We start from the raw sequence: 13,545 nt of genomic DNA, 5'->3' as shown, positions 1-13,545 counted from the left end.
TTTTTAATAAAACAAACGGTCTTCGGATATTCAGTTTTAAAAGTGCAAATGGGTCCTGAAGCCAAAAACACTGGGATTTAGTGATCTAGGAATACTTTCTAAAGAAAAAAAATTGTGCAATAATTTTCAAGTTTTTTTGTTCTTTTTCTTGTCTTCTTAGTAACGCACAATTGATAGGTTACTGCTCCTCGGCAACACACACTTGCTTCCCCTCCCCGTGCATAGCTGTCCATCTGTTCCATGCAGTGCATTTCATGCCATTTAGAGATAGGTGTCTTGTGATATGGGTATATCCTTCACAAATACACAACATTGTTTTGGTGGAACGTAACTTATTTAAATTAGTTGATCTTTACTGGAATCACTTGATTCTGTCCAGCTTTTTATTGAAGTACAACTGCACATGGTAAAATGCAAATCACAAGTGTACAATTTGATTTAATTTATGTGTACACCTATGTAGGTATATACATAATTGCTACATAGAAATATTATGTCTCTGTATAAACTCCATTTTGTGCCTTCCTTTCTTGACTTAATTCTGTGCCTTTGAGACCTATCGATCTTGTTTCCCTTGTCATTTTTTTTTTTCTCATTATTTTGGTCTTAAGGCATAAAATTCCATCACGGGGATATTAGCACATTTTACTTACCCATTCGTGTAGCCATGGGCATTTAGGTTGCTCCAACTGTTAATATGAACAGCATTCTGAAAAATATGTCATGGAGATTTGAGTGGGAAATAAATGATGGCATTACAATTACTGCACATAATTTAAACAAGCATAGCCCAATTGCCCCACCCACTATCTAGAATAAAGTACATTCCAACCAGCTCTCCAGAAGGGTTTCCATCTCCCCACCCCACCCCCATCATTGCAAGCATCTGACTTTATCTGATTTTCTAACTTTTGAACTGCAGTTTTCAGTTATGTCTTTGGTTCCAGAAATTTTTCCCATTGTATTTTGGGAGGATTAAATAGCTTATTTAACTGTTTTCTATCTCAATGTGACAAGGATTCTTTCGACATGATTTTCCATTTACTTTTACATTTCACAGGTCTTTAATTTGGCATTTTGAAATATACTGTGTATCATGACTCAACTTCATTTTTCTTCATACAGCAAGCCATTTTCTTTACCCAACACTACCCTTTCCCACTGATTTTGGAGGCTCTGGCTGTCCCAAGTTCTGTATAGAACAGGCTTTCTGTTCCTCGGCTTTCTGTTGGGTTCCATTTGTCTACTGGTCTGTTTCTGCATGAGTACTGTAAGAAAAAGCTTTTACTACTCTATTTTATCTGGATAATTAAATGCATCATCTTTATCCTTTTTAAACAAAATGTATAATCTACTTTGTGGGCTTTTATTCTCCCTGTATGTTTTAGGTGGCCCTCAAAATCCTGTTTGGTCTCTTCTCAGAAAACAGCCATATTCTCATCATGAGAAAAACATCAGATAAACTCCAATGAAGTTCTACAAAACACTTGTTCAGTACTCCTTAGAACTGTCTATATCATGAAAAACTAAAGTCTAAGAAACTGTCAGGGCCAAAGGGAGCCTAAGGAGATCTGAGGACCCATTGTAATATGGTACCTTAGATAGCATCTGAGAACAGAAAAAAGATACTAGATAAAAACTTTTAGATAAAAACTTGGAAAATATGAATAAAGTATGGACTTTACTTACCAACAATGCAACAGTATCAATTCCTTCATTGTGAGAAATGTACTGTGGTAATATGTTAATAATAGGGGAGGGGTACCTAGTTGGCTCAGTTGGGAGAGCATGTGACTTTTTTTTTTTTTCTGAGAACTGGGGAGAGGGGCTGAGGGATAGAGAGAAAGTGAGAGACTGAGCAATCCTTAAGCAGGCTCCTTGCTCCATGCCCCACTCCCCCTTGGCGGGGGCACGGAGCCCTCTGTAGGGCTCAATCCCATGACCCTATGATCATGACCTGAACTGAAATCAAGAGTACAACGCTCAACCAACTGAGCCACCCAGGCGCCCTAAGTATGTGGCTCTTTTTTTTTTTTAAAGCTTATTTATTTTGAGAGAGAAAGAGAGAGAGAGAGAGAGCGAGCACAAGTGGGGAGGGGCAGAGAGTGGGAAAAAGATAGAATCCTAAGCAGGCTCTACACTGTCTGTGCAGAGCCTGATGTGGGGCTCAAATTCAGCAACTGTGAGATCATGACCTGAGCTGAAAGGTGGATGCTTAACTGACTGAGCCACTGAGGTGCCCCAAACATGTGATTCCTGATCTCTGGGTCATGAGCTCGAGCCCCACATTGGGTGTAGAGATTACCTAGAAAAAAGTACAATGAATAATAGGGGAAACTGGGAATGGAAGATATGGGAACTCCTCATACCAGCTTTGTAACTTCTCTGTAAATCTGAACATCCTAAAATAAGGTTTACTTCAAATATCCTGTTGGTATTTTTGTTTGGAAATGCAATTCCCTGTTAATACACAGAATGTTCACTACTACCAACGAAATGGCAGTGAATATCCATGTGTGTTACCCAGACGTACACGTGTCCGTTCCTCTAGGATAGAGACTCAGGAAGGGAATTACCAAGCTGTAACGGTCTGGAGCTTTGTGCCCCCCAGAGTCAGAGATGAACCATCTTGATACTGATCTCTAGGAACCGTTAGCTTATTGGGCTATAACATGCTCCTAGGTTGATAAAAGAGATCTTCCTCAGATTTTTCTCTTTGCTTTCCTCCTTTCTTATCCTTCATCTTACTTTAGCTCTTCATCTCCTGTTCCTCCCTGCCCACCCTCTACCTGTCAGTGTAGGAATTAGGCAGGAGGCCCTAATTTGCTTATCCCCGCCCCCCATTCCCTAGGGAGTTGATCTGGGTTAGTTAGAAGTTCCTCTATATCTACTTCAGGGCTTAAGCTTTCCTTTGAGCTTTTTACTGTAAAGGAATTTTCCTTTTAAGAATGTATACAGTCAAGGATCTGTGCACAGAGAAGAACCTACTTGAAGGTATAAGATGGGTAGGGTCCTGTGAGGGCTTTTTAACCTAAGGCCAACCTCAGAGAAGATTACTTTGCCATCAGAAAAATTCAATCATGACTATTTGGAGCACAGAGTGTGGGCCTTAGACTGGAGGGTCAGGGAAGGACTCTGAGAAGGAGGTGCTCAAGCTGGAACCTGTCATAAAGGAGCAATCTAGTCCCTCATCACATGAAGGGCATTGCAGGTAGTGGCTGGAGGACACATTTATTCCAAGGTATAAGGCCAAGGAAGTCATTATATATGACTAGGTCAAAAATATTGGTGAGGGCCTGATCAACATGGTAACATTCAAGAGGACTTGAGAATGATAGTAAAGTTAACCTTCTCCTTTCAGGGTGCCTGGCTCTCTCAGTTGGTAGATTATGTGACTCTTGACCTCAGGGTTGTAAGCTGGCCTCCAAGTTGGGTGTAGAGATTACTTAAAAAAATTTAGAACTCTAGGGACACCTGGGTGGCTCAGTCAGTCAAGCTTCTGGCTTTGGCTCAGGTCATAATCTCACAGTTCGTGAGTTTGAGCCTCGCATCGGGCTTCCTGCTGTCAGCACAGAGCCCGCTTTAGATCCTCTGTCTCTGTCTCTCTGTCCCTGTGCTGCTCAGGCACATGCACACACTCTCTCTTTCTCTCTCTGAAAAATAAACATTAAAAAAAATACAAAAATTTATAAAATAAATAAACAAACAAATAAATAAAATTTTAGCCTTCTTTCAATTAAGTACAACAGACCAGGAGGTAGTAGACTGGTATGCCAATGAAGATTTAAACTTGGAGGGACAAACATTCAGGGATCAAAGAAAAAAAGACATCCCTGTGGTCTGGGAATCTCAATGAATTCTTTATTTTGCTGTAGTTAAGAGTTTTGACTGGATTTTTTTTTTTTTTTGCATAAATGCGGAGTTTGACTTTTTTGAGTCTTGTTGTTCCCTTAGTTGTTAATTTTAGTCACTCTGACCTGTGTGAGGCGGTATCTCAATGTGGTTTTGATTTGTATTTCCCTGATGAGTGATGCTGAGCATCCTTTCATGTGTCTGTTGGCTATCTGGATGTCTTCTTTGGAAAAGTATCTATTCATGTCTTTTGCCCATTTCTTCACTGGATTATTTGTCTTTTGGGTGTTGAGTTTGATAAGTTCTTTATATATTTTGGATACTAACCCTTTATCTGATATGTTACTTGCAAATATCTTCTCCCATTCTGTCGGTTGCCTTTTAATTTTGTTGATTGTTTCCTTCGTTGTGCAGACACTTTTTTATTTTGATGAGGTCCCAATAATTCATTCTTGCTTTTGTTTCTCTTGCCTCTGGAGACATGTCTAGTAAGAAGTTGCTGCAGCCACAGTCAAAGAGGTTATTGCCTGTTTTCTCCTCTAGGATTTTGATGGTTTCCTGTCTTATGTTTAGGTCTTTCATCCACTTTGAGTATTTTTGCGTATGGTGTAAGAAAGTGGCCCAGGTTCATTCTTCTGCATGTTGCTATAAGAACCAAATGATCCTCCCCATAGTGTTTTTAAAAACATTTTGGAAAGTGATCCTATTTATCTGCTATTGAGGGCAATGGACTTTACCCGGAAATTAAACCAGAAAAACTGAAAGGGACTTAATGGTACTTCATTTGCTCTTCATTTCTATGGTTTCGAGTATTCGTGATTGTAATGACCTATTATTACATGCCTTTTCTTGACTCATTCTTCTTAATCCATATGAACAGAACACATAAATTTTTCATGGGTTTTGAAAAATAGAAGACCTTGCCTCCCAGTCATGGCATTCAGATAAAATAGAGAAGTTCAAGAATCACCTTTGTGTGGGGCGCCTGGGTGGCTCAGTCGGTTAAGCGTCCAACTTCGGCTCAGGCCATGATCTCGTGGTCCATGAGTTCGAGCCCCATGTCAGGCTCTGTGCTGATAGCTCAGAACCTGGAGCCTGTTTCAGATTCTGTGTCTCCATCTCTCTCTGACCCTCCCCTATTCATGCTCTGTCTCTCTCTGTCTCAAAAATAAATAAACGTTTAAAAAAAAAAAGAATCACCCTTGTGTATTTAAGGGATTTATAATCGTGTCAGAGTTCTTTCCTACTGGTTTCTGGTGGATTACAAAGGAAAAGAGGAAATCAAACACTAGCTTGAGGCTGAAGTTTGAAATTTATAAGCTGGCCTATTAAATGCTTCGTCTTTCCTAATCTTTCCACAGAGACCACACCAGTGAACCACAGACGCAGCCGCACCAAATTCACACAAGATCAATTGAAAATCCTCATCAAAGCATTTGATAAAAACCCTTACCCAGGTTATGCTACCAAACAAAAACTTGCTTTAGAAGTCAATACTGAAGAGTCTCGAATCCAGGTAAGTTACAAATTCTGTATCTCCAAGACTAAAAGTAGACAAGGAGGCAAGGAAACTGTTAATCGAGCACATTATGTGCCAATGTGCTAAGGGCTTTGCGTGAAGTAACTTGACACCCAGAATGAAGTCACAAGGATGCTGCTCTTTGTCTCACTTCACAAATGTGAGTACTGAGGGTGAAAGAGTGTCTAGGAGTGGCAACGACATGTGCAGGTTCTTCTTCAGAGAAGAGGAAATACTTGAGCTGGTTGATAAATGCATAATAATTGCAGCATCTATTTATTAACTTAAAAAGATTACTATAGTCATGTTGGGAACAGATTGTGAAGATGCTAAATGCCAAACCTTGACCTAAGACTTAGTCGGATGTGACAGGTATCTGTAACAGTACTGAGCTTAGACCTATAAGAATCATACCCTTTGAAGACAGGCAGTAATAGGGTGAGATGACCTAGACATACTTAATTCTCTCATTTTCTTTTCCTCACTCAAGATTTGGTTTCAGAATCGAAGAGCTAGGCACCAGAAGAAATCAGAACCCGATGAGGACTTAGAATCAAGCCAAGACCAAGATCACCTTGAAGAGGAGATTCAAAGTAAATAGTCTGTTCCAGTCCTTCCACAACAGAGCTTCTTGGGTACACAAGGTCCTCTCTACTTGGAGCTAACTACTACTCTGAGTGGGAGAGGAATGTTCTTTCTCTCAGGGCCTCCTGTTCAAGGTCTTCTGGTAGCAATGGGTCCAATATGGCCCCTGGAAATTCTTTCCTGCATGGTTCATGGACCTTTTGAGACTTTGCTCTGCTTACCTTCTTTCCACTGGAAAGAACCAGCAACCTAGCCATATACTGTGTCTCTTCTAGAACCTTCTGCCTGGAATAAGCCAGGGCAAGGCCCTCTTAAGGAGATGCAATGTATTAGATGGAGACAGTGTAGGACAGGTGTGGGTTCCTTGTTTGGGAATATGTCAACTGACCTCTGAAATGTTCCATGACCCTCAGTCTTACACCTATCCTAGGTAGAGAAGACAGACGGAGTCGTACCAACTATACGTCCTTGCAATTACACGCCCTCATTGAGGCATTTTCGAACAATCCTTATCCTGGCTTTGATTCCAGAGAGCAACTTGCTAAAGAAATTGGTGTTCCCGAGTCAAGAGTCCAAGTAAGTGATAAAGAATTTGCCCCATCTCCTAGGATGGAGATGTAGGAGATGGGGAGCCCTGTGGATGGACATGTGAGGCACATTCCCACCCCAGGGCCTCTCATGAGCTATTCTCTCCATCGAGTAGGTTCTTGAGGCTTATTTATTTAGAGAGAGAGTGAACACGAGTAGAGAAGAGGCAGAGAGAGAGGGAGAGAGAATCCCAAGCAGGACCCCTGCAGACAGCACAGAGCCTGATGTGGGCCTTGATCCCACAAACCATGAGATCATGACCTGAGCTGAAACCGAGAGTCAGACGCGTAACCACCTGAGCCACCCAGGCGGCCCTCCATCTGGTTGCCCTAGGGCCAGCTATCTCACCCCCTTCAGTTCTTTCTTGCTGTAACCAGTGTTTTATTTTTTGTTTTCTTTCTTTATTTTCACTGCATTTATTACTAATATTAAAAATATTTTAAATAATTCTTTCTCAGTTCTGCAATGGCCCTCTTCCCTCCTTCTTGCCCATACTCCTGATGCATTTCCTCAGGACAGGTTGAAAAACGAACCTGTCTGCTGTTATTTTCACAGAAAGCAACCAGTGCCAGGGATGTCAGGGAAGAAGGTTGGAAGAAGGCAACAGTACTGTCCAGGTTCCATCCTAAGGTTGGCTGGGTGGAGAGTCACAGAATTCAGTCAAAAAGTCTGGTGGCCTTGCAGTGACTTAGTCTAAGTAAAGTGGGCTGGACAGGAGAATAGGGTAGCCCACCAGAGGCTTTAGAGAACACCTCAAAATCTTGTGTCAAACCCAGAAGAACTGACACCAGGAGAAGAATGGGGAGGACCAGGGAGGCAGTCTTGTGGAAAGTTCTACAATTCTCCCATGTTGGGAGGTTACAGGAAGTCTAGAGGTCACCAAGAGCCTCACTCATTTTGGCAGAAAAGCTCAACTCTAGCATTAGGACATCAAAAAGAGACCAACCACATTGAAAAAGGCTACAAAGGGATGCACAGTTTCATAAGCACAGGGATCACAGACCAGAGTGGTGGGGATCATGCTGCTGACACACAGAAACTACAAAATCCAAAAGCAAGGAGAATGGCCTTTCAGGGGTAACTCCACCTATCATTCAGACTTGACCCCAGGTCACACAACCTGGTGAATTTCGCAGAGCTGCTAGCAACACTAGGGGCAGAGGGTGTCACGTAAAAAGGACTTAAAACAAACAGCTGGAAGGAGGGAATGACAGGAAACTGCTCCAGGGAATCGAGGGCAGTACTGGGGGCTGGGTGGACAGGTGCCCAAGCAACAGCACCAAAGAGGTTTCCTGTATAGCAGCCAGCTGGCACAGGGGATGAGGACCCAGGAGGCAGATGAAGGGAACAAAGATGGGGTCCTGAACATGAGTCTCTGGAGGCTGGATCAGAAGAAAGACCATATACTGGGCACCAGTGATGACACACAACTCTGGACCAAAAGGGGGGGTGGGTGTCCCTGACTGAGGGTGGTGGGTGGAACAGCTTCGAAGTAGCCATCACAGAGCCACAGGGGACTATGTGGCCTTCAGGTCACAGGAGGCTCCTCCCCGCCTGGATGGGAAGATACAGTCTCACAGGGTGGTCTGTTGATACCTGGGTGATAGAAGACACAGAGGTCCTCATATTGACACTGGCCCTTTTTGGCAAAGTGTCTGCATACAGGACAGTTGGATTTGTCTCCCCATAACCTGGAGTCCATCCTTGGGCAGGGAGGTATTCTTGATAAGAGACCAGCTTCTGAGCTTCAAGAGTTTCTCTGCTCTTTGTTGGAAGCCTCCCCTGGAGGGACTCCCATGGCCTGGTCTGGGAGAACAGGGTTCAGCATTGCCCATGCCCTCTCCCATGGGGAGGCACAACTATTTGGGCCTCATCTGGGGCCTGGGCCTCCCCGAATTGGGCCTCTGCCCAGGGGAGGAGGTGGGAGACTCAGCATTGTGGAGTCATTGGTCTTCTTGATTCTGGAGGACCTCCATGAAGAGCTGATTGGGGTCATCAAGCTTTCCATTGGCCAGAAGGCCAGGTGGTCTAATGGGACTCCCATCCTTCTCATTTCTGGTCTCTTTCCTCCTGCTCTGGCAGGGGGAGCTGTTGCTTGGGATTCTGCATCTTGCCCTTTGGCATTATGGCGGCAATGGCTGCAGTGGGATTTGGAGAGCAGTGACTGAGGAAGGGATTGTTTTCTACTCTTTGTCTTCTGAATAGTGCCTGACACAAGGAGTAATAATTTGTTGAATGAAGGAAGGAATGTTTCTTTACACGCAATATGAGCCAGGCATTTGCCTAAAGTCTTTACATCTATCACAGTTTTCAGCCTTTCTAATTATCCCATGAGGTTGGAATTATTATGTCTAATTTAGAGATTTAACATTTAACTCAGAGAAATGTAGGATCCAGATGGAATAGAATTCTGTCAGAGTGGTGTGCTCTGTGTGTGTATTTAGACCAGTGCTCCTTGGGTGCCTGGGTGGCTCAGTCAGTTAAGCATCTGAGTCTTGATTTTGCCTTGGGTCATGAGATCGAGCCCAGGTTGACTCTGTGCTGACAGCAAGGAACCTGCTTGGGATTCTCTTTCTCCCTCTGCCCCTCCCCCACTCATTCTCTTTCTCTCTCAAAATAAATAAATACTAAAAAAAAAAAAACCACAGTGTTCTTTCCAGTAATCTGATAATTCCAATAGTATGATTAAATGTCACACAAATTTACCTCCTAGACAAATAGGAGCAAACAATGTGTTTGGTGTTTGGTCAGAAACGGTTTCACAGAGGAAAACTTGATCTGGGGCTTGCAAAGCAGAGAGAGATCCCATGGGGGAAGACCAGAAGAGAGGGGGTTAATAAGAGCAGCAGTTGTGGTAGACTGGATTCCTAGCAGCAGTCCTGTGGCTTCCAGAACATTGTGAATTGTCTATGGGCTGGTGAACTAGGGTGACATAAATATACTTAAGGAGGCCTCAAGTCTAGACCAATTGTGACCAGTTGATTAAGCTGTTGTGTTCAGGTTTTGTGGACACCATCTTCCATTAGCCTGTGAGCTGTGATAGGGGGCCCATCTCTGATTAACCCCTGTATGCTGAACAGAGCTCAAAAGTCTTGAAGTGGATTAGACACTTGGAAATACTTGCTATAAGAGTTTATATTTTATCCTTTGTGTGGTAGAGACATGCTCAAAGAATTAAGACAGAGGAGAAAGCATGCTCTAGTTTCAGTTTGAAATAGCTCCTCTTCCTCCAGTGAAGAATGGACTCCACTATGGAAACAGGAAGTAAGTTTGACAATCAGTGAAAAGTCAAGGAGGCTGAGACATGGAAATGAGTGCAGTGTGAGAAACAGCACGGACACAGACTGATAGCAATGCATAGATGGGGTGTGGAGGACAGGGGTGGGTGTGGAGAGGGAAAGAGATAAGATAATGAGGAAGACATGGTGGGTCTAGCTTGGATGGGTGGCTAATCTTGGTGTTATCCAGCAGGAGGATTGGGTTCTAGAGGAGGATGTGCCTCGGTGAGGGTTGGGAGATTCTATGGAGAAGATGGATATAAATGGAAGACTGATTTTTTTGAGTAAATGGTTTGGTGTGATTCTGAAGGAGCATGTGAGTTGGGAGAGAAGAAAACAGAAGCTGGTGATGAAGTACGAAGTTAATCTTGTCCTAATGTAGCCATTCCAATATTCTTTGGGCGAGTTTTCTCCTCAGAATTCAAAGCCGAATACATTTTTCCTTAAATTCAAGATATTGTGGGGCACCTGGGTGCCTCAGTCGGCTAAGTGTCCGACTCTTGGTTTTGGCTCAGGTCATGATCTCGTGGTTTGTGAGATCAAGCCCCGTGTAGGGCTCTGCACTGACAGAGGGGCGCCTGCTTAGGATTTTCTCTCTCCCTCTCTTTCTGCCCTTCCCCTGCTCTCTCTCTCTCAAAGTAAACATTTATAAAAAATAGATCTTGGTAGGTGCAGAAATAATGAGAAATCTCTGAATGACTTTATCAACAGGGCACTGGTTCTCATAGGTACCACAAACAAGGCAAATGGAGAAAATTTATGATTCAGGTGTAGAAACCGAACACAGGGTTGCATATGTGCAGTTCCTCCAAAACAATCATTCACCTGCAGAGTGGTCTATACCTTCAGGAAGGACATGAAAGTTTTCATGGTATTACGTGACTTTTCCAAAGCCTGGTTTTTGGACTCCAGATCTGTGCCTATTCTATTTGCAACCTCTGTGAAAACCAAACGTAGTAGTTGTGGAATGTGAGTGTGTGTGTGTGTGTGTGTGTGTGTGCGTAGTATATAAATACATATACGTTTTTCTAAAGTAATGTTATTATAAATAATATATACATATACTTGAGATATATATATATATATATATATATATATATATATATATATATATATATAATGTGCATGTATGTGTGTAACTTATGGGCAGAGGCAAGGGGTAACAATTATGTCTTGTGGTATGAAAAATATCTCCCTAGACAGACAATATACTATTCTCGGTCATGGAAGAAACATAAGCATTTTGAAGAGGAAGGAAAAGAAAGATGGGAAAAGAATTCCAGGCAGAGGGAAGAGTGTCAGTATAGGCATGGCACTTTAGGGAAAACCAGCACTGGTAATGAGGCGACCGTGGGGACTTAAGGATATGAAACCCATCATGAAGGCACTAGGTGTGAGGTTCTGAATTTTGGGCTTTATCTTCAGACTTGATAGACCGTCCTAGCTGTCATATGGAAGGCTGGTGATTTTGGAATTAGGCCTAGAACCAACCCCCTCTCTCTTCCTTTTGCCTTGTGAAAGCAATGGTGAAGCTTGCATGACATCATTTGATTGAATTAATTCTTGATGTTTTACCCACTTAGATTTGGTTTCAAAATCGGAGATCCAGATTCCATGCCCAGAGAAAAAGAGAACCTGATGATGGAGACTTAGAACAGAGACAAGACCAGGAACAGGATCTCTGAGATGAGAGAGTTCAAGGTAATCACTCTGTTGTTCTCATGTTGGCTCACAGAGCAGAGCCTACTGAGTGCCCAGTCCTTCCACATGATGGAGTCAACTCCAACCATCTCTTGGGATACCTCCTACTCAAGTGCCTTATCAGGCTCCATGGAGTAAGGGGATTAGTTATAGTTCCTGAAGACTCTTCCCAAGTCAGTGGTCCCCCAAAAGAATTCCACTGGCCACTTTCTAGCTGGAGCCCATAAACCCCATTAGAATGTGAATTTGGGGGGGCGGTGTCTGAGTTGCTCAATTGAGCCTCCAACTCTTGAACTCAGCTCAGGTCTTGATCTCAGGGTCATGAGTTCAAGCCCCACATTGGGTTCTGTGCTGGGCATGAAGACTACTCGAACAAAATTCACATTCTCTCTCTCTCTCTCTTTTTAATTGATGTCTTCCCGATACCTGGTACATAGTAAACAATCTGTTGACTTTGTGGAAGGTATGGTTGAAATAATGGAGGAATCAGTCCTTAGGTTTGTTCTGCCAAAGGCCAGCTAGCGCATGGCTTTCCCAGGAGGTAGTAAGTTCCACACTGGACTAGAAAGGCGGGAACGAGTTTACTTCCATGTTTGAATGTACAAACTGGCTTCTTCCATTTTTCTTTCCTCCTTAGGCATAGAAGCTACACAAAATGGCCCCAGTCTTTCTATCAGCTGTCTTATTTCTGCAGAGCCAGAGCAAGATAGACAGAGACATTCAGTGTATTTGATATCTTCAGCCTGGGCTCTACATTTCTCTCCCTTGTCTTGGAAACATGTTTTCCTAAATATACCTCAGCTTTTCCAGAGCTGAACCTGCCGGAGACACTCAACAGGACTTTAGGAGGCGGAGACAGACACATGGTGCCACACCCTACCGACCGATCCTGGATCCAGAGTTCAGCGGATCTTGAGGACAATGAGAATAAACTTATTAATATCATTTTTCAAGCATCATAGTCATTGTGACTTTTAAGAAAGATTTTGTTTTTAAGTAATCTCTACACTCAACATGGGGCTTGAACTCACAACTCCCAGATCAAGAGTCGCACGCTCCACTAACGGAACCAGCTGGGCATCCCAGTTGTGCTTTTTAATAAGAGACATTTACTTTGTCTTCATCCCCCTTCCCAGCACAGAGCTTCTGAAACTTTTGGAGTTTCCTGTGATGACAGAAATTAGAGGATTGGCATTTTCAATCCTCCTGAACCTCTAAGAAGGAGAGAGGGGGTGAAAGTTGAGTCAATTGCCAATGGCCAATGATTTATTTATTTTTTAATTCCATTATAGTTAACATACAGTGTTATTAGTTTCAGGGGTACAATTCAGCGATTCATCAATTCTTTACATTATTCAGTGCTCATAAGAAGTATGCCCTTAATCCCCTTCCCCTATTTCATCCCCCCCCCCCTGCTGCCTCCCCTCTGGTAATAAACAGTTTGTTCCCTATATTTAAGAGTCTGTTGTTTCTTGGCTTGCCTTTTTCCCTTTGTTCATTTGTTTTGTTTCTTAAATTCTACGTGTGAGTGAAATCATGGGATTTGTCTTTCTCTGCTTTATTTTTTACTTATTTTTAATTTTTTTAATGTTTATTTTTGGGAGCAAGAGAGACACAGCAAGAGTGGGGGAGGGACAGAGAGAGAGAGGGAGACACAGAATCTGAAGCAGGCTCCAGGCTCTGAGCTGTCAGTACAGAGCCTGACACGGGGCTCGAACCCACAAACCATGAGATCATGACCTGAACTGAAGTCGGACACTCAACTGACTGAGTCACCCAACTGACTGAGTCACATTTTAACATGTGATTAAAAAAAAATTAATGTTTATTTTTGAGAGCGAGAGAGAGAGCACAAGCAGGGGAGGGGCAGAGAGAGGGAGACACAGAATCTAAAGCAGGCTCCAGGCTCTGAACTGTCAGCACAGAGCCCCACGCGGGGCTTGAACCCAGAACTGTGAGATCATGACCTGAGCCAAAGTTGGGTGCTTAACTGACTAAGCCCCCCAGGCACCCCTGAATGTG

The 13,545-nt window shown here is 43.0% G+C and overlaps 1 protein-coding gene and 1 pseudogene across 1 annotated transcript; one reads left to right on the top strand and one right to left on the bottom strand.

Moving 5' to 3' along the window:
* Positions 1–3,195: 3,195 nt before the first annotated feature.
* Positions 3,196–11,585, top strand: DUXA (double homeobox A). Its single transcript, XM_053210118.1, has 5 exons — positions 3,196–3,211; positions 5,214–5,368; positions 5,862–5,964; positions 6,387–6,532; positions 11,406–11,585. Exons 1-5 carry the CDS (start codon positions 3,196–3,198, stop codon positions 11,505–11,507), a joined length of 522 nt encoding a protein of 173 aa, XP_053066093.1. The 3' UTR covers positions 11,508–11,585.
* LOC106985863 (proline-rich protein 3-like) lies at positions 8,073–8,668 on the bottom strand (annotated as a pseudogene).
* Positions 11,586–13,545: the final 1,960 nt, after the last annotated feature.

This window comes from Acinonyx jubatus, chromosome E2, assembly GCF_027475565.1.
Source record: "Acinonyx jubatus isolate Ajub_Pintada_27869175 chromosome E2, VMU_Ajub_asm_v1.0, whole genome shotgun sequence".
NCBI classification, from domain to species: Eukaryota; Metazoa; Chordata; class Mammalia; order Carnivora; family Felidae; genus Acinonyx; species Acinonyx jubatus.
The sequence above is the reverse complement of the archived record's forward strand: the minus strand, read 5'-3'. Positions and strand labels throughout refer to the sequence as shown.